Below are 22,194 nucleotides of genomic sequence, written 5' to 3' on the forward strand. Positions count from 1 at the left end.
TGTATGTTTTAGTGTCTGCAGGATCGGGGCCCATAATTGCAGTATCCGGACCTGGGAGGTGGCAAATTCCCAGACTTTTACATAAATCATTGAGAACTGAAAGATCTTGTGATTTATGCTGCGAGTGGTATAATTTCTTTCCTAAAACTATTTAAAAAGAAAAAAAACTCTCCCCCCCCCCAAGAAAATAGAAAAGAATATAATTACATTGCTTATAGAGAAAACCTTACCTAACCTATTTAGAATAAATGCTTTTAATTATTGTTGTTACTTTCATCCTAAAAGCCATGTGCTTACCAAGCAAATATTACAAACTAGAGCTCAAACTCAGTTTTTTAAGGATTTCACAGTGATATAATTTTTTATTAGATATACAATAGTAATTCTTACTTTCAGCTGCAAAAAATATTGATAACAAGTATATAACAAACTCTGTAACTCTGTATAGCAACTATGCAACAAATACACATTTGTGTTCTGGAAGTCTGCCTGGACAGAAACCACAGGATCGGGGTTTTAATCTTCCTTGTCTGACACTATGCTGCCTACTCTTCTGTCAATTATATTGAAAGGACAACTTGTATGCTTAAAACTAAAAGTGGAGAAATGTTTTGTTGGATCAGAGCCTACAGCAGGCACACTTCTCATGAATACTGAGCGAAGATAACCTCATGTAAGGACTCCCACTTTATTTCTCTACTTAGTGGAAATTCTGTCACAACTTCCGCCGTTATTGGACACTTTTAAGGTTCAGCTGGACAGGGTGCTGGGTCATCTTGTCTAGAAGGTTGGACCAGATGATCCCTGAGGTCCCTTCCAACCCGGTATTCTATGATTCTATGAACTTGCATGTATTGTGTGACAATGTAGAAAAATAAGATCCACCAAGGGTGCAGTGTCTACTCAAACTGTGAGATACATTCATCTTTTAATGAAATCAATGCAAGTTGGAGTCGTTTAATATTCACCAGGGATGCATCACTAGCTGCAAACTGGGCCTAAAGTCACCAATCTACTCTGTCTTACCTTGCTTCCTGAGAAATTCCTTTCTCTGGAGCTCAGACTCAGCCAACACTGCCTTGAATGCTAAATTTTAGAAGAAGGGAATGAAAAACGAGTTAGTTCACAAAACTACTCAAATGGTAATTGAAGTCATTTCTTCATCACAGTCAAAGTTTCAATGTTTCAGTGAACATACCATCTCCAATGAGAACTAATGAAGACTGGTTCTTGGCCTTTCCATCTTGAATCTGTACTGTGTAGGTACCTTCATTGTCAATTGTAAATCGGTCCATCACCATTTCTATAATGCCATTTGCACGGTCACAATTTATTTTGTGCCTCTGAAATAAACAAATAACTTTAGTGTAGTTTAAATTACTTACGATTCGTTATAGAATTAATCATGTTTTATATCTTTGCCTCCACAGTCAATCTTTTTCATGTCCTTTTAATTGTAAACTGTGGAAATAGGACTGTGCTTGTATTTACTGTTGTACAAGATCCCAGTGGTGACAGAAACTTCTGTGTGCGGCTGCATTTGGAATCCTCGAATCATCATAATACAGCTGTTTTGGATTTAAAAGTAATAGCTTATGGCATTATGCATGTTTGAAGAAGAGCCAGCCTTTAGCTGCACTACAGCTTACAGTTCAGCAAGGGGTTTTGCTAGGCTGAAGCACTATTCCTAGCAGAGTCCAGAAATAGCTGGAAGTATTATGTTCATAAACACAAACGTGCGGATCTCCGAATAAACCCATCACAAAAAGTCCAAAAGGTCATCATTACTAAATACCTCTGAGATATAAGTGGCAACTAAGTATTGGATCTTACTGTCTCACTAAAAAATTTTATTTAGGAAGAGTATGATGATTTGTTCTTCTAATGCTAAGTATTCTTTTCAAAGAATGCTAAAGTGCAAGACCATAGGAACGGGAACTTGTGCAAAACCAACAAAGCTCCTGGAAACTTAAAAGATCAACCAAGTCCAGCAAAAGAATTAGAATTCTGTCAAAACATCTAGATACCTACTAAAGTGCTTGCAGAATACCCAAAACCCCAAACATTGACTTGAATTCAAAGTTAAATATGCTTTTCACTGTTTGTGTCCTTTTTGTGTTTGCTTTCTATTAAATATTCCAGAAAGATAAACTATTGTCAGGCATTGTCAAGGAAACACAAAATTGCAAGCAAACATTGGGCAATACTTGCAAAATATGTGTTTTGAATTTGCAGGTACCATTTCAGATACAACCACCTTTTACTAAGTAATATCCTCTTTCATTCAGTGAGTATCAACCATGAAGACCATGTGTCCCACTAACAGTGATGTTGTTTGAATCTCAACTTACACATTCCTAAAGCAAAGCAAAAATAATCCACAGAAGTCACTTGGTGAGTACTTTTAGGTAACAAATGAGGCCAAGGTAACAAATGAGGCCAAGGATATTACACATTAACTGTTCCATTCATGGTGGGACTGAAAAGTAAATGTCACCATCTAGAAGGAGTTCTATACAGTAAATTATTGTAGACCCTGTTACTGTTAAAAGATGATTTGATTAACCTTTTTATTCGACTCCAAAACTAGAAAAATGTACTGAAAGCCATAGGCAGATAAAGTTTAGGAAAGGGGAAGAAAGAAGGAAGGAAAGAAAAAGCTAGTTAAAACACAACTTATTAAACTCTCTGGGACCGCTTCCTTAAGTGGAAGAACCTTTAAGTACTGATCCAAAATTAGTAGGAATGACCCCACAGATATATCTGCTTCAGCTTTGAGGGTCACATCCTGGCCAGCCTCAAGAACAGGTTCAGTGTTGTATGGACAAGCCTGGAAGAATAGTGTAGACACGGTCAAGATGTTTAGTATTCATTACAGGTACTTTCAAGTGTACAAATAGTACTAGCTTAAATCTTAATGGGGTAACTGAAGAGTGAAGAAAGAGAAAAGATACTGGAATTAAGAAAGCAATAGCTAATAGATTGGTTAGGATAACAATTTATTAAATCAATGACTTAGAGGCAAGAGACTGAGGTATAACATTTATATAAAATAACAGGGGAAAATGCTCATGTAATTTGGATATGCACTTTCCTGTATGTAGTTCAAAAAAAGAGATAATGTCAAAGAATAAGACAAGATTTAATTAATCAGGAAATTAAGTAGAAAAATTACTTATGTAAGAGTTCATCTGTAAGAGTTGAGGAGATAAGCCAGGTAGGTCAAAAAGAGAAGTTATAAACTTCACCAAACTAACAAAAAATGCAAATTCAAATTCTCGCTTACAGTCGCTTGCCCACAGAGGTCAAGGACAACACTTTTGTTTCATGAGTTTTCAGGGAGAATGTTATATTGAGATTTGCCAGAAGCAGAAAAAGATCAGGATGTATGTTTTAATTTGACCTTTTACCACACTTCTAGATACTTTTTTTACTTCTTGCTTTTAGGTAAAGAAAAAAAATATTAAAAGATTAACATGACAGCTGATTAAATGGGGCCCAGTTCGTTCCATTCTCAGATTATTTTGAAGTCTTACTGAAACCGTTCCCTGTGAGGACCTAGAAGGAAAAATTTATCACTTCAGCCAATGTCAAGAATCGGACTACAATTCACCAGCATAACGGTCTATTGAACATGTTCAGTGACTGTAGCCCAGTCTCCAGGCAGGTTTTAGAGTGTAATTAGGCTTCTAACTATTGCCATTATGCAGCAAGATGAAGTTCAATGATTTTATGGGCACCATAAATACTAGGCTTTTATGTGACTTACCAGAAAAATATCATCAGTCTCCAAACGTAAATGTCACCTGTGGGTTACTAATTAAAGAGGTGAAATAATACAGCTCTACTTCAAGACTCTCTCTGATGTCAACTCTTCCCAAACATATGTGAACTAAAAATAGCTCATTCTGTTCCACTAATATTGCCAAGACAGAATATTGTCATCTCAATACATCCTAGTCACTAATATTCAGGTTTTGAATGCTATGGTTTATTACTTCTTAAAATAAGAAAAACAGAGAAGTATTTTACTCAGAAACACTACTTCTCCCACTTGTCAATATGCAATTAAAGTAAATGCTCTTTGCTTTTCTATGGTATATAGATGCTGATAAGCTTCTCTGGACAAAACCAGGCTTTGCAGCCTCAGGAATAAACTGAATCTTTCAAACAGCTGCACTGGAAACACTGCAACTTCACAGGAAAAGATATTTCCGGTTCTGTACTTTATGCCCAGCAGATGAACCATACTCCAGCCCTGCAAAGGCATGACCTTGCTTTCTTCTCAGCCCAATCTGGCACCTTTTTTGTGTTCCTCTCTATGAAAGGTCTTACTAGAGCTACGAAAACACAGGAAGCTGGTGGCCTGCCCTTTCATCTCTAGGTAGCCATTCAATGCCCATTTAGCATCTAGGACAAAATTTAAAAAAATAAATAAATAGAAAGTGACACCATCTGAAAGTTTTATATCTATGACCACTGTTGCATTGACAAGTGCCTCCCACATGATATGTAAGACTAGATGCAGTAGCCTCAGAGGGTCTCTGGGAACAGCATGTCTTGCTGTTTTGGAGTCCAAAACTGTACTTGAAGCAGCTTTTTTGACTTGAGCTATTTTCCTAAAGTGTTTGTGCACTACTTTTCATCAGATGTGTTTAATACTGGTTTGTGTCTAATTTCTCCTTCTCTTTTGCTGTTGGTTGCCTAACTACCCACGATGAATATGAACTTCTGAGGGTTAAACTCTTCTCTCTTCTTTTGGTATGAAGAGGCTTACTCTGCAACAGGAACTCTATAGTGCAAAGGAGATTCAAGTTAAAGACTGGCATTCTTTTCCGGTATTATGAGACCTTAATAACATGTTTTAAGCAGCTATAAAAATAGAATACCTATTGATGTGTAAAGGTTTATTAAACAAAATCACTACCTATAGAGTACTCAATATGTACTTACATCGCTGTTTTCAACTTCTTTATCATTAATAACGAATCTGAAGGTAGAATCTGGTGATAAGCTCTCAGCCTGAATCCAGAAACGGACTTCGCCTTTCTCAAGAACCTCATAAGCTAATTCTGATTTCAGAGGTATTGCTGCAGAAAGAAAAGCAATCAAAACTCAACAATGCATGAATCCTTGTGAGAAAAAAAACTATTGTAGTAAAATATTAGTATCTCCCTATTATTTACTGAATGCTGGATATAGAATAGATTTTATGCAGAAGACAGACATCTAATGCAGTCTTTGGCTGATTTTTAAAATAATTTCTCAAAGGAAGGAAAGAATTTACAGCTTTTCATTTGCACATTGTTTAACAAATTGACTATATAGCAACCTATAGTCTTTTGTCAAAGTTAAACTCAAAAGACTTTTAGGCAATGATGATTTTATTCAATGCAAACTAATTTTCTTCTAAATGAATGGAAAGATAAGGAAGCAAGTTGTTCCATGAAAAATGAATCTCCTGTTGTCTCAGGAAGAACCTTTTTGGAACTCCAGTCATTAGTATGTAATTCTATTTCTTCTAGAAATATCAAATAGATTCAGATCTTCAACTTACTTGGATTCTTTATTTCGTTGCTTAATGCCATCAAACGTTCAAACTCTGAAATTAAGAAAAATACTCATGTTTTAATTTGTTTTGAAAAAAACAGTCAGAAAATGAGTGTCAAAGAAGGTACACATCACCATCAGCAGATAATCTCCTTAAGTTTTATATGGAAAATACCTCTCTTCAGAAAATTATGATTAAAAAATAAGATTTAAGAAACTTAAAGTTCTGATTTAGCAAGTTCTTATTTCATGCATTTTCATGCACACTCCCTTATGCAAAAGAATCTAAACAAGGGACAAAACCTATTTTAAACTCTCTACAGGATTTAAAGGAAAGGTGTGAGACAGTAGCTTCTAAGCAGTGTATGAGGTTCCTTTATTTGCTGGCTTGCTTTCTGACACCGAAACAAGATTGATTGCAGGTTAGTCTGAAAAAGGTACAGAAAGTCCTATTTAATGCACAAAATCCTCATAAAGGCTGAGCAAGAGTCTAGAAATCACTTTGTTAAATTTTTTTGTTAGATTTGGAAGATGAACATTACTGCCAATTCCAAGTTTACAGATAATGTAAAGACCAGAGGAAATTAGCAAGTATTTATGACATGGTTGAAGATTTAGCAAAATTGCAGAATATTTTATAGCATTTGAGGAAGTAAGTCGTCTGTGAAATAATGGTTTTCAGTGCCAAGATACAAAATCTGACGCTTGTACATGGATCTAGTGCAAATAAAATTGTAATTTTGAGTGATAGATATGACTAGGGAAGACATGGGCTAAGCGTAGGATGGGAAACGCTTTCAACGCTCTTCTACAAAAAAAACCTTGGAAGGTAGGACTGACGCTGACAAGACCTACAGACAGGCTTCAGTGATGCTTCAAAACTAAGACAAAGGGAAGTTCTCATGATCAAATGCATATCTGTCTTTTCCTACAGTATTCATCAGAAAATTAAAAATATTACAAGTTTAGCTTCCCTAGAAGAAGCAGATATTGGCAATGACTAAGAGTCCACATAAATGGTCCATGCCCTGGAGAACCGTATTCTTTGTGGCTGCACATGGATTTGCTTCCAACACCTACTTTGAATGCAAGTTTTAACACAGTTTGCACCGTGATAAAAGTCCTGCCTACTATCAGACTCACACTCGGTCTCATCTCCTCTCCTTAAATGACTTGGAAAGAAGGTAAGTAGAGGGATTTTCATGATTAAGGAACTGGGCATAGTAATTACAGCCTGTGGACTGAAGCACTGAATTCATTTTTGTGCTATTTAAAAACAGCAAAGTGCCCCCCTTTGCCTTTCACCTCAGCACCTCTCAATGGTAAACCAAAGTCAGACTGAAGCAAATTCATCGCAACTCCAATGAAACAAAATAGCTACAATGAAATAAAGCAAAACTAGTCTAAATTTAAGCCAAAGGATAATTTAACCTAATGTATTCACATCTTGTTAAAGCAACATCCTTTTTCTCATATTCTTCTCACTAATTCTCTGCATCTCAGTTATATGAAACTATATCTAGAGCCTCAAGGTCTGTCTCTATATTAGGCTCCTTGGTAAGCAGGGATCTGACAGTAACTTTACAGCTAACAGAAAACCAATTATTATAAGATATGAAAGATTATAAAATCAAAGAACAGCAAAAGTGACATACTAGAGAGAGTCACAAAACAGTGAAAAAAGCAACATTTTCAGACATTAAACTGAAAGCGTAACAGATATTTGCAAACAGCATTGTAGTCCCAGCATAAAGAAATCAATTCTTTACCTTTTTTTTCTAAAGAAAAAATTCTCTTAAGTTATCCCAACTTTCAGAAGTTGGGTGATATTGTGATTATTGTGATAATCAGAAAAATAAGTAACCACACAAAGCCTGTTGTGTGTTCTTTTTTGTTTTTCCTTAATGCATAGGAACGAATGTGGGAGTTGTGGGGGTCTTTTTTTTTCTTGGGCAATTTTTAGTGAAGTTGAGGTGATAAAATGACGAAAGACTTGAGAAGGCATCTTACCTTCATCATCCATAACGAAGCTGGATGAAACCCCATCTGTGTCACTAACTGAGATAGAATAAGTTCCCAAGTCTGATTTATCAGGATTTTTGAAGTACAGCTTAGAACTAAAATCATCAATAAAGAAGGATATAATTAGTGAGGTTTCTCATGTTAACGAGATTTTTAACAGGACAAACTTCTAAAAATTTGATAGACTGGCATGACTTACTGATTTCCTTCTGTTTCAATCTTAAACTTATCAGAATCTTCGATGTCCTCATACGATTTACCCCATGCAAAATGCGATGCATCTGTAGCTTCTTTGCACTCAAAAGCCAGGTAAATATTGCCCTCATCATCCACACCTGAAACAATTTCTTTTGTTCCTGCAAAATAGGAATCAACTCACATGTCAAGGCTGCATTTTTCATTTGAGCTGCAATTCAGAAATTACTAAAGCAAGATTCTTACTCTACACACACACACAAAAAAAAGGAATACTGAATAATAAATGCTTATTGAGAAACAAATCTATAGAATGAAACTGAATATGAGAAAATACGAACAGTTTAAGTAAATTAGTTTTATTATCACTCTTGAAGCTTCAATAAATTTGTTGTCATACTTCTTTTCACTCACAGCAAGTAGCAACTTTGTTTATGAGAATAAAAACTAAAATAACTGATTATTAAATATTTCCTGCAGTAGGTAAAGCAAAAAGTCTTGACAGTACCTCTGTATCCACATGATTTTTTCTTGAAGTTTTAAGGCTAAGAGCTTCTTAACTCTTGGAATACTTACCTGTGCTACAATATCGAATCAGAGTGATTAAATTCACTTCTAAGTATTTCAGTATTTTAGAAGCAGAGGAGATAAAACAGTTCATTACCTGGCCGAGCCTCGACAAGCACCGGTTCAGTTATCTCAGATGACTTGCCTACCCCAGCATCATTCACTGCACGAACTTTGAAAACATAGGTATGACCCTCGTGTAAATCAGTGACCTTGAACAAGATAAAGAGCAAAGCCAATTTAAAAAAAAAAAATCTAAACTCCTTTGTTTACTTATATGAAGATATTAGCAGAAGCTCAAGTTCAAATACACATCTTTGTTGTACTCAACCAGACGTTTTTAGAACTCGGCTTTAAATTAACACTAACTAAGGAAAATGTTACCTTAAAATAGCGCTTTGAAGTAGGTTTTTCATTAGCAGTGATCCAGTCTTCTGTATCTACTTCCTTATAGTCCACTAAATACCCTGTAATAGGGCTTTTGCCTTCATACACAGGAGCTTTCCACAGAAGAACCAGTGATGTATTTCTAACTTCACAAATTGTGAGATCATAGGCAGGACCTAAAATAATTTAAATATCGGAAGTCCATTTCAACAAAATAAAGTTTTGCAAACCGGCCCTGTAGAGATTGAAATGCACCACTTTCATTTTGTTTTGACTGTGTTTGCTTTCAAAAACCTCATCCTTTAAAATAAACCTGGTATATGTGGTATTCGGGTCATTTTCCCCTCATGGCTGTATACAGCAATAGTTGCTTTATGCAGTGACTGACGTTAGTATTCTGTAGTATTCTGAAGCGTGCATTCTCAGCTAGATCTCAGTAAATCCATTCTAAAGGAAAGCTATTCATGTGGAAAATCCATGTAGTTTGAAATTCTCCAACAAGTAACAGAGGTTTCTTGTTATTTAATTCACCAGGCCCGCATCAAAGTTGCTTGGCTGAGCCTGACTCAGATTCATAATTTAGCATCAGAATTTTTATTTTTTGTTGCTATAGATGAACCATGATCTTTCAGACTAATCTAAAACACACTGGCACCAGTGGATTTTGGATCAGGCTTCTTGTTCCCTGACAGAAGAATCTTTCATTGTGAAGTGGATAACCAAGTGGATAGCCAAGAAGAACTTCCCAAGAGGATATCTGTCAGGAGAACTATTTGTGCCAAAAAACAATGTTCTATGAATAAGTGAGAATTCATACCTTTGCAGCCGTCAGTTTATGTTCTCCCTACTGCACTTTCCTTCTCCTTCGCTTAACTGTTCTGGTGCCACTCAGTTTACCTTGTAGCATTTATTTTTTACTACACTCTTGATATTTATTTATACCCAGACTATAAAGGCATAATCATATTGGTTTCCTACCATGGTGAAAACACAAATGATACAATACTGATATTCAGCCAAATAACGTAGCTGGAAGCTTGCTTCTTGTGCATTTAATTCAGAGTAAGGAAACCTGAAAGTACCTGAGTCTTAGGGATTTTCTCAGTGCATCAGTTTGGCCCAATTCAAGATACAACTTTTCCCTGCAACACATATCACCATTTAAAACAAAGAAAAGTAGAAAAACCTTACAAATAAACCTGACTGATTGCCATTCCAGCCTACATGATGTTAATCAGTGATGAATGAACATGAAACTTGTGAAGGATGAGATTCACCAAATATGCAGCAAAAAACAGTAGAAACGTGTTTCACCATAGTGGATAAGCACATTTCAGAAAAGAAACATATAAGTACTTGTTGCAGATCTTATGAGGATAAATAGCAGATTTCTCATGGAAAGACTGCAATTTTCAAGGAGCCCAAAGCTTTCTCTCAGGGCTCTTTAAAAATCCCAACCTAGACATCTATATATCCACAGATAATTAAAATTCCACTGGCAGATGCACCTGCTAGAAATCTAGACAGTAGAAGAAAATGTGTAATGAAGTATGTTCTATTCTGAGGATTCTGAGACCACAGACATTTCATCTTTCTAAAGTCGTGTAAAATAATTCATTAGCTATCATTGGTAACTCACAGAGGCTCACAGAGATACCTAAGACTAGAGTTCTGCAGAAGGATAAAATAATTATGGGCTCTGGGCAAGGAATCCATCACTCACACTGGAAATCTTGCAAGGGGTTTTGGCCTTTCTAAGGAAACCTGCCTTCCATATCAAAAGGTGGAAGAATATTTCATTGACACTGGGAATATATTGCAGTCACATTACATTTGTCTTCAGTATCTTTAGTAAGACAGGAAAGAGGGTCAGCCTCTTTCTCCCAGTCTTAAATCTCAATTATTTCTTTTCATTATTGCTAAGCCATTGCTTAAAAACTAATTCTAAAAAAGACTTGTGAAATATTTTAACAGGTTTGGCGATTGGAGGGGATGAGGGGATCGTTTGTTTGTGGTGGGTTTTTTTAAGCAGCAAGAATGCAATACCCTGTTCAACTAGTTTCATAATGAGAACAATGTAATCAGCCAAGAAGTAGAAAGGTCAGGTTGTTCATTATGAAAATGGAAATTTCACTCTCTTCATTTCCTGAAAGTGCCTTTTATTTTATTTCTTTATATATCATTTAAAATGAAGGATAATCTTCACATGTTTACACACTAGGCTTGAAAACACTGTAGAGAGTATAAATCACAAATCCTTTGATTAAGGAAAATAGTTGTTCCACCAACGATGCATTTATACGAAATATTACAAAATGACAAGACAATGTAATTAACATAAAGGGAGTTAAGGTCAGGAGATTAAACATTATGTTATTGACAGCTTTGCCATGTCATTGAATCAAGAAGCTAAGATTTATGAACTCAGAGGAATTTAGCTAGAAAGCATGGAGAACAACTCTGACAAGCAGTTTTTCAGAAAAGAATCTGGGCATTAAAAAGAAGTCAACTTGGAACTTAGCATAACAGTGTAATTTTTTTTTTTAAAAAGACAAATAGAAGGGTATTTGTAAGCAGGCAAATAATTGTAGGAGATGCGGAGTTACCATTTCTCCGCTCAGCATTGAAAAAACTTTATTTGAAATACTGTCCCCAGTTTGTGTGTTGCCATTCAAGACAGACATCAACCAACTATGAAAAATTCAAAGAATAGCAAAAAAAATGTTTATTTAGAGATAGGGAATACATGATCTATGGAGAAAGGTTGCTTGAACTGGCTTTTGTCAACTTGAGGGGAAAACAAGGGGTCTGATAAAGTCTTTGAACACATAGAAAAGCTGTTGCAAAGAGGAAAATAATAATCTCTTTGTGTCTTTGGTGGATAGGATAAGAAGCAAACAGGCTTAAATTGCAGGAAGGAAGATTCAGGAATATTAGGAAAACTTTTAAACTGTAAGCATTGTAAGATTAGGAGTAGATCCTATCCAAAGAAACTGGACTTTCTTACAGGTAGAAGTCTTAAAGGATGGATTAGACCAGCCTCTGTCAATGAGACAGGTATAGTTGATCCTGCATGTGGGCAAGCAGTTAAATTAGATGACATTGGAGAGTCTTTCCTAGTGAATGATTCCATGATCTTACTGAATTGTTTCTTGTTCCGGGCAATAATTACTTTTTATTTATAACGTAGAAAAGAAAACTGAAATTTTCTTGCCCTCTTATGCTAATTATACCTTTTTGAAGTCACTGAAAATTCTAATAGTTTTACAAAATCAGATTTAGGGGATGGATTATTCTTTTTCTTTACTGAGAAAATAACTGCGTGAACATTTAGGCACGAAACAGATGTCTATAGGTGTCAGACAGCTCCTGATGACATAAACAAGTATTAGATTGGATCCTGAATTGCATACCAAAATTCAATATCATAAATAGAATTTAACAACACAGCAGTATTTTACAACTTTTTGGGGAAAAAAAGGTAGAAATATATTAAAGTGATCGGTGCCTGTGTTTTCATTATGGGCTGTCCTGTGACACCCTTTGTTTAGGCAAATCAGTATCAGACATCAGAAATAGCTTCAGCAAAAGTGTTGCTTGGTGTGAGTGAGGGTGTTATAAAACAAGCAGACGGGCCTTCAAAAACCCTTTCATAGATCATTTACAGAACTCGAGCATTACTGAGGGGAACCAATTCCCTACAAGTCTAACAGGCACAAATTTATATGCTTACATGAGGTAGACTGAAGTTTAACTTTCTTTTGCAGGGGGTCCTGGATTCACAGTACTTCTTATTTGAAATTTTTGACAGAGTTAGCATTGCAATTAACAGTCTTCAGTTATGTCTACACTGCTAAACGACAGACAACGTAAACACAGGTTTGAGTGCTAGCACGCAGCCATTCCTACTGTGTTTTTATTTGCACATTTGTTCTAGCACCTGGCTAATAATTATCTCTCAGGTAACACCTAGGTACCATCCAGGGGAAACACATGAATAAGGGCACACTAGCTGAGACTGGGAGACTTAAGCTGCAAAGTGTGAGCTATGCTGTGCTACTTGTCTCTGCCAAGAAACAGGCCCCCGTCGTGTCTTATTTATGACCAAAACCCACAGTTTTGGAATCCGAAACTCCATGAATATTCTTAATAGACTGCAACAATGGTGCAGAGAAGCCTATATGTTGTACAGGTGGCGAGTGTGAAGTGGGGCTTGTAGGGCTGGGGGTGAAGAGCTGATAGAGACAAAAACACAGACTAAAGGCTGAAGACTTTCTGCTCTGAGCTGATGCAGACAGTGAAAGGAGGAGGCACTCAGCAAGCTAGGTACAGGCCACCCACTTCCCAGGACATTCAGTGTCACTGGTGGGGATGTGGAGGTAGCTTTTAACAGGAGATCTGGGAAGCAATGGCAGTCTCAACCGGTAATATGGCATAAATTAACCAAAAGACATCCAGCAGAGTTTGACTGGAACATTGCACTGACTGTGCTTTAAGGAGTTTATACTGAATTGAAATTCATGAGGAAGTAATAGACTTACCAGGTTCTGGCATAGTCCAGGCTTTACACTTGAAATGCTCACTGGGATCTGAAGGCTGACCTATTCCAACCAGATTTGCAGCAGCAACTTTGAATTCATAGAAGGCATCTTCTGTCAAATCCTCTACCTTTTTTTGAGAAAATAATTCAATATATCAAAAGCCATGATTTATATGCTTTTAATGAATTAAATACTTAAAAATAAGCATTCTGACCTTGATTAATTAATTATTAGGCCTTAATGCTGTGCTGTAGTACTGGAAGGATCGAATTTGAAGATTTTACTCTTAAACCAAACACACTGATTGTACTTCCATGTTTCAGCCACATCCTCCTAGGAATAACAGCACCCTATATATTGGCTTGAGATGCTGTAAAAGGTTAGAGCAGAGGCCCAGGGAACCCACTCAGTGAATGAGCACTAGCAGATACTTACAGGTGAGTGTTCTAACATGAAATACCTTCTTGCATTGCTTACGAATAGCTATTCATAAGCCGTTCACTTAAGCAAGAGTTTGAATGGTGTTTCCCCTGAAGAGGTCGTAGTGCACTGACCAGGAAAGAAGGGAAAACAACAGGAAACTAAAGGAAATTCCAATCCAATTAGTTTCAGAGTGTGCTGGTATAGCTCTGGGAAAGGTTCTCTCGGTAATTTTTCCTGGCTTGTATGCTTCTTTCTCATAATATTACCTACCATTACAAAGTGAGGAAGTAAGCACTGGAAATGGAATGACCAGAATCCGTGCTGTACCTCTGCAGAAGTCCCTGGTAGATGAACCCTGACTTATTTAATGAGTCCATCACCGTGTGACTATCTCAGATTTTGAGGTCAAGGTAGACCAGCTATAAGGTATGAGCTTCTTGACAACCTGAGCACCTCACGGTAGCAGCCCTCTTCCATTCTTCCTCTTCCAAACCACCTAAATACAATTAACAAGTCTTCTACACCTCAGTCCTCTGAATAATTTTCCCAAAGTTATTTTTAATCATATGTCTCAAGAGAAAAAGGCAGCTGACGGTAGTATTCTAGTGGAGACAGTGATCAGGTTGAGATTTTCATGAATAAATAAACTATAACTATATTATCTGGGAAAATGTGAGATAAAAAAAGATTTTGGTGTGATTTTTTTAATGGTAACAAACATATGATGAGATGGTAACAAACATGTGATGGAGTAACATCAAATACAAGATCAAAGTAAGCAAGGTAAGTTAGGAAAAGTCAGGCACTAACACAATTTAGGTGGAATTTCCTGAAGATAGAGAGCTATATAGGGTGATTCACAAGAAAGAATAACAGCTCAGCCTGTAAAATTGGTTTTGAAATCCCAGGTTATTAAGGGAAAGAATATTTGTGGAGCTCCCATAGAATTATTTAATCAGAGAGGATTAAACCTTCGCTGATTTCCCACTGCTGTACTGTATATCTCAGGCCTTTCTGCTTGCAGTATGTCATCAAATATTCTGTGCTACTAAAAGCTGTCTTGCTTTTATTTCCCATCAGTATTTCAGATTCCAGTCATTCAAACTGATGTACGAAGATGCACCTTCAGGCATAAATACGGTTACTGGCAGGACTGAGACTTAAATATCCAATTAATTAAACTCTGAATGATTTCCCCTAATTTACATTACTCATTTGTTTACAAATGCATGAAAAAATGAAAATATCTGTAAAGCATTGCTTAGTATTGCCCTTCCATGCCTATCTTACCCACCCTTTTTTATTTCTTAACATCCATGCTCCATCTGCTGTGTCAGAGATGCCGGTTATAAACTCACTCACAAGGATACATAAACCTGAGTGTTATTGGCTGCCTTCTGTGCACGACACGTTCTCCCTGAGCTCATCTGCAGCATTATTTTCTACTTTAGTGTCAAATATCTGCTAATGACTTACTTCTGCCCTGAAGTTTATAGGAAAGTTGCTGACCTGCAGAAATCATTTTAAGTATTTGGGAATAAAATCTGACTGTTTAACTTAATTTAACAAGTGTCAGATTGATTAATTACTTGCTGTATCTTGTCTTCCTAACCTTTCCTCATGGAAGTTCACATCACAATTTTCTTCTTTTAAGATACATTGAATACATTGTAAGCACAACCAGATGCAATTTATTTCAAAACTAGAATTGTCACTCTGATACCCTGGAAAGGAGGTGATGAGGCATAATGCTAGGTTTATTAATATACTTCCCTTTCCAGCTGAAAGCAGATTTTGAGAGTAAGAACAGGGACAGTTACATTTGTTCTCAGCTCATCTCCATTTCATTTACAAGTCTCTAGTTCTACAGACAGCACGGTCATCTGTCCTGCTAAATGCTCCCATCCTTTCCCTGCATGTTATCACGGTGGTGATACATATAGTGCTCATTAATGAATATAGTTTATGAAGCATTTTATAGCTCATCTTGTTCTTTGTGAAAAATGTGTTTCACAACTTTTTATTCAAAAGTTTCCACATCTGAATGGCGTTATTGGTCTTAGAAATTCATAGCAGAGAATGGCACTGATTATCTACCCCAGTTTTTAGACTTGTTGCACTCCAAAATACACAATGGTAGGGCTTATTTTTGTTGTACTAAGTATTTAAAAAATTTCTCTACAAGAAAGTAGAACTCTGCCAAAAACAGAGAAATACTGCAAGTCAACTACAGAAAGATAAGGATTAAAAAGTACCAACCGTATAAATCGTCCGGGTAATAAGGGAAGAATTGACTTCATTCCAGTTTTGATGGTTAGCTTCCCGTTTATCCAGATAATAACCAAGGATTGGTGAACCTCCACTGAACCTTGGTGCCTTCCAGCCAAGGGTCATTGAATGACCATCACAGTTCAGAAGTGTGATACCATGAGGATATGATGGACAAGCTATAAGGAAATAAGCATCCTGAGAGTTAAGACGGAGTCTAAAACACTGCAGTGTACAAGCTGTTTAGCTTTTTTTGTATTGCTTTTGTTTTCTGCAGCTGACTGCTACCAGTTGCATATCAGTAACAAAGTAGTTATAAACTGCTAATCAACATTAATTTTATCTCCAAACATAAACTTGGAAGCTTTTGAAACATCTGCCTAATGTGCTGCCATCTCAGGAAGTAGGAAGAAGGAACAGATGATCTTTGATATGGAAATGCTAATGCCAGCAAAATTGTCTCCAGACCAAATATTAAGCTAGAAAATTGAAATGGATCAGAAGATTTTTTCCTGCTAAGAACCAAATAAGCTGCTCAAGTACTTTCGGAATACAGTAAGAATCACCCAATAAGAAAAATAAAATAAAATAAAATAAAATAAAATAAAATAAAATAAAATAAAATAAAATAAAATAAAATAAAATAAAAGAAGGCTAGGAACTTGAATGAAATGAAGTCATATGACTTTCTGATCTATGGCCTTCACGGCTTTGCCCTCCTATCCCCATATTCTATGCCTGCTTCAGACTGAGAGGGCTTCCTGCTCCGTAAGGAAAATCTTTAGATGTTCACTAGCTATGTTGAGGTAGAGAAGACATTTCCTTCATGAGTTTACCTGCATGAGTTTACTACCATCCGTAGCAGAAGCAGAAATGTCACCCAGGCATCTTCCTAGAGATGAAGAAAACTGTTTTCCTGAGCTTTTTACACCCCTACTACTAGCAAACACCATTTCTAGCAAACACTCTTTTGTATTTGCCATCCATGTATGGTAGTTTGCCCAAAAATATTCCTCTCTTGACACTGTTGTGCTGCAGCCAATGTAGGTTAAGCTTCTGTCCCTAAAGCTCATCTGATATTTTCAGATGAATTACCAGTATAACTTGAGAGGATATGACTTACCTTATTCAGAAGAGAATGTGTTAGCAGAGGCCCTGATCTTGTAGGTTTACTAGTGATCATCATGAAAACAGACAGTGACCAGCAGAATTGGCCTTTTGTTCTGTGGTGTTATACTCAGAGAGCATAAAACATGGCCTTTGCAATTATTACCACTTCTTGGTAAATAAGACCGACAATAGCAAATTCTTGTAAATGCCCTTAAAATAATACTGCAGAAAGATTCTGTCCATGCTAATGTAAGTTACTTATAAACAGTCCTGTCAAATTCCTGTTAAGGTTACTGAAATGGATAATCCACATCCCATAAGTGTGTGTCAGACCCATGTGCTCTGTGTTTGGTGACATAAACCATGCAACCCTCATCTTTAAAACACACAGTGATAAAATAAAAGGTGCAAGTGCATTTACAACACAGGGGTGATAGATGTGAAAGTGTTTGTGCATCACCTACCCATATGAGACACGCTCTGTCCTAAAAAAATCAAATAGAGTAAGTTTATCAGTAACATCTCATCCAAATTTATCTTCCAATAGCCATTCTGAATCATAAATCTTTTAGAGGATTATTTCTGACAAGTATGCCTCTTGATCTTCCTCTCCAAGAGGTGGAGGGCCATTCAGGTGGGGGAAAGGTGTTCTATTTTAATTTTTTCAGTATGAAACTGAAACTGTGCAGAAATTAAAATTGGACCATAGTAGCTCAGATATGCGTACTTTTTGTTCTAAATAATTATCCAGCAAAATGTACCTTTATAGCAAATGAGACCAAGGAGTTGATTGCTGAAAATATGTAACTCATTCAAGAAACAAGAAGCAGAGTTGCATAGAATCATACTCACTAAGGGCCGCCTGTACTGTTATAGCCTCCGACTCCTGTGAGTTTTCACTGAATCCTACCGCATTCACAGCTTTCACACGGAAGACATACTGCTCTCCAGTTTCCAAACCATGAACAACAAACCTGGGTTAAATAAAAATAGCATCACGTATTAGTATACATTTTACAGGAACCATTCTGTGCTGTAAACTGAAATCTTGGCAACAATAAGAAAGCTCAGCTTCACAATGGAAAATATTTCCAAGAGGGAAGCCATAACACAATGACGTGATGCAGCAGAATATAATTGGAGGGGACACTGGAACAAAAGTGACAGTACTCATTAAATTGCTAGTGCTGATCTACCAGGTAAAGTCAGATAAACTATAATATGTTCCCTCTGAACTTTGGCTTGATAAATTCTAATCTATTCTGGGAAGGGACTATATTTTTCACTGTTTTTTCATAGTCATTATCAAAAATAGCTTTCAGTTTTGATCTGAGGTTCTAGGTAATTATTGTAGCAGATAGTATAGTCTGAACTATCCTATTGTAGGGTATGTTCACATATGAACAAATGAAATGTTTTTCTTATTTTTGTTCTGTCTCAATCCCTTTGACTAAGAATTAGTCTCTACTTTTTCTTTGATCAAATTCCTTGATTACTTGATCAAAGGATTCAAGAGAATACAATGTCACTCAAAATTAATTAATAACCGACAAAATACACTAAACAATATAATGTGTTTGTTATATGCCCATAAAAAAATATAAATTACACATCTAAACTTTGCATTTGGTGAGTGATTCCAATAAAAGTAAGCATGATTGTCACAAAGGAAATTACCTGAAGAATCTCATAATGAAGTGTGATATTTTCAGGAGGGAGTAAGAAAGCGTCAGAAATAGGCAAGGTTAGTGGGATGAGTAGAAGCAGGAGCTTCTGTGCTTTACCCACAGATGTAACAGGCCCTGCTGTTTCTGGGATGGGACGCTTGTATTTCCTGCACAGCAGTGTCAGCAGCGGAAGCACTTTCCCTACCATGTTTGTAGCAGGTAAGTAAGTCCTGCCTTTTTGCCCTGATGTCCATGGACTATGGGCTCCAGGAGGAAACACTCTGGAAAGCTTTTGACTTCCCTCTCTTTTCCATAATCTTCCTCACGTGCATCAGGTCTGTTTACTCCATAGCATAATTCAGACTTTAAGAAAGGCATCTATTTTATGCTTATTCATGTCCATGACATACAGAACCATGTCTCTAGAACCTGTTTTTGTAACTCAAAATGGAATAGACAGAAGATGCTGCTCTTTGGAGGAAAAAAAAAAAGGACAAGGGGAGAAAGTCTGCCCTGCAGTCTGAAAAGCTTCACTCTGAGAGGCTGCAGACTGTTCATCACGTTCACTCAACTTTCACCTTCCATGAAAACACCATTGCTTAGCATGTAAACTGGCTTAAAACTATCCTTACAGTTTTCAAACCTCCCCCAAAATACAGAAGTATTGTCATTACCTGTTATATTTAATAGGTTTATGGTTACTAGGTTCCCAGCGATTTGATCCCACCACAGAATAGTCAATGTAGTAGCCATACAAGTCCTCTTCATGTTTTGGTTTATCCCATTGAACTACAACTGATGTTTTTGTATTCCTTGTGGCCACTACTCGACCAGGTGCAGACGGGGCAACTAAGAAAAAGAGAGAAAACATGTACTAATATGAAATACATAAAAATAAAAGTACATTGAGGTAAATGCAACACTGTATGCTTTTATCTTATTTAATGAATACAGCTATGACTTGTTTTATTACCATGTTAATATTACTATATGATATTTATTCTACTATATTTGTTTCACTTGCCTGGATACCTCTATATATGTGTGTATAAATATATTTATTTTTATATTTGTTTACTTAGGGTAAACTTACTCTACGCTATGAGGCTCCCTACCTGTCTGATTTTATATAGGATTTCTGAGTGAGTTATGGGAGAACATATTTTCAAATATCAGTGTGGATAAAGGCATACAGGTATGAAAATGTTCTCTCTCAAAAGTTCTCTCTCAAATGTGCTGGAACATGTCCAGAGAAGGGCCACGAGGATGATCAGATGGCTGGAGCACCCCTCCTATGAGGACAGACTGAGAGAGCTGGGGTTGTTCAGTCTGGAGAAAAGAAGGCTCCGAGGAGACCTCATAGTGGCCTACCAGTATCTTAAGGGAGCCTACGAGAAAGCTGGTGAGGGACTTTTTAGGATGTCGGGTAATAGTAAGACTAGAGGGAATGGATTAAATCTAGAGATGGGATGATTCAGATTGGACGTTAGGAAGAAGTACTTCACCATGAGGTTGGTGAGACACTGGAACAAGTTGCCCAGAGAGGTGGTGGAAGCCCCATCCCTGGACGTTTCTAAGGCCAGGCTGGACGGGACTCTGAGCAACCTGATCTAGTGGGAGGTGTCCCTGCCCACAGCAGGGGGTTTGGAACTAGATGATCTTTAAGGTCCCTTCCAACCCTAATGATTCTATGATTCTATGAAATAAGAAGCTTATGTATAAACCCTGTAGCACTACTGGATCAGTAAGAAATGTACATAAACTGTAAAGGTATAATACTGTAAGAGTTAAGAAATGTTACCAGTCAACTAATGACAAGAAAAGGCCAGCTTTTCAGGACAACTTTAAGCATATGTTTGGATGCTAAGTGTTTAGCTAAACTTAGCTAAATGTATTTCACGGAAGCATAGAATGGTGATTGGAAAGGATCTCTGAGGATCATCTAGTCCAACCTGTCACTCCGAGTGGGATTATTACCAACACCAAACTGGATTGTCAGTCACGGGTTTGTCCGAGTCTTGAAAACTTGGAGATTTCACAACTTCCCTGCACAACCTATTCCAGCATTGAACTGTTGCACCTTTTTCACTAAGAGCGTAATGTCTAAACTGAATCTTCTAAACTACAATTTGTGGCTGTTGCCTCTTTTTTTGTCATCTGGCATTGCTGAGAACAGTTCGGCACCATCATCTTTCTAAATCATCAGACGAAACAAGCCCAGCTATCTCCACCTCTCTTCACAGGTCACAGCCTCTAGGCTTCTGGACATCTTGGTTGCCATCCAGTGGACTTCTCCAATTTCTCTACATCCATCCTTCTAAACTAAGGGAGACAGAACTGGAAGCAGTATTCTGGGATTAACATTGGCAGCACCAAGCAGAAGTGGATAAATCTTCCTTCAATCTGTTGACTACAGTTCTCTCAATGTAGGATAGTACACAGTTCACTTTACATGCAACTGAAGTTCACTGTTGGTTTACATTGATCTGAACACCTTGAATATGCATAAATAGAACAAGAAACTTCAAGAACTAAGTAGCAAAAAATAACCTTATATTGTAAGGGCCAACACACAATCTGTACACTATAAAAGTCTGTATCTGAGCTGTCATAACATAAGGAACTGAGGCAGTGTCTCAGCCTTTCATGATAGTTTGAGGCATCCAGCACTTGCCTATTGAAGGCATTTTAATTTCCTCAGACTGATATATTTCAGAGAACCACAAGCAGCATGAAACAAATGAAAAGCAATATTTCTTTCATTTAGTCTTTCTATCTGAAAATAAAAATAATAATTACACAGTATTGTACTTTATGCAGTAAGTCTGTAAGATCAAATGGGTTCACTTTGAGATAAAGGTAGCTACATTTAGGACTTTATGTGTAAGTGTCTACAAGCACACATTCTTAAGCTGCCATTATAGTCAAAGACCTAGAGCTTAATTCATCTACTCAAACACATTGATTTAGTGCCATTTTAGAGCATCTGAGAATTCTTCATGGAGCTGGCAGATACGACTCAGGAGATACTGAATACATACAACTCTGTGAAATGGCAAATGGAAAGCATTTCAAAAGGTAATATATGTCTGTTTGGCCAATTAAACCAAGCCTCTGATTGGTGGTTGGTAAAGTCATGAAAATGATTCATCTCACCCCAATTAGACACTCAATAGCTGGATGCCATGGGGCAACTTATGGCAATATCGGCCAACTTATCCTCCAGGCTCTAATTGCCAGAGTGAGAGCAGAGACATCTAGAGCTCCCACAGATGTCTACACGGAAACACCTAAATTTAGTTGTTAATCTCAAACTGAATACTGTTTTACCACTCAATTCAATTGCATACTAGGTGTTGTTTTGGATGGCTTAGGATACACCATCTCTCCTCTAGTTTCTGCTGAAGAGAGAGCTACCCATAATTCCTGTGCAATGTTTGCCAGCCCCATGAAGCTGTTTTAGC

At 37.0% G+C, this 22,194-nt stretch overlaps 1 protein-coding gene across 2 annotated transcripts in view; it reads right to left on the minus strand.

Annotated features, from left to right (window-relative positions):
- MYOM2 (myomesin 2) overlaps nt 1–22,194 on the minus strand; it is a 79,056-nt gene that overhangs the window by 18,447 nt on the left and 38,415 nt on the right. The window contains exons 17-29 of one of the 2 annotated variants that reach the window (XM_054196252.1): nt 19,405–19,579; nt 17,916–18,037; nt 17,528–17,548; nt 15,945–16,132; nt 13,263–13,389; nt 8,719–8,897; nt 8,432–8,546; nt 7,772–7,928; nt 7,561–7,667; nt 5,558–5,602; nt 4,954–5,090; nt 1,199–1,343; nt 1,027–1,086 (exon numbers count right to left, since the gene is read on the minus strand). In XM_054196252.1, the coding sequence (XP_054052227.1) occupies nt 1,027–1,086; nt 1,199–1,343; nt 4,954–5,090; nt 5,558–5,602; nt 7,561–7,667; nt 7,772–7,928; nt 8,432–8,546; nt 8,719–8,897; nt 13,263–13,389; nt 15,945–16,132; nt 17,528–17,548; nt 17,916–18,037; nt 19,405–19,579 (1,578 nt within the window). The remainder of the gene's footprint in view (nt 1–1,026; nt 1,087–1,198; nt 1,344–4,953; nt 5,091–5,557; nt 5,603–7,560; nt 7,668–7,771; nt 7,929–8,431; nt 8,547–8,718; nt 8,898–13,262; nt 13,390–15,944; nt 16,133–17,527; nt 17,549–17,915; nt 18,038–19,404; nt 19,580–22,194) is intronic. The other variant, XM_054196253.1, reaches the window with a different exon arrangement.

This window comes from Rissa tridactyla, chromosome 3, assembly GCF_028500815.1.
Source record: "Rissa tridactyla isolate bRisTri1 chromosome 3, bRisTri1.patW.cur.20221130, whole genome shotgun sequence".
Classification (NCBI taxonomy): domain Eukaryota; kingdom Metazoa; phylum Chordata; class Aves; order Charadriiformes; family Laridae; genus Rissa; species Rissa tridactyla.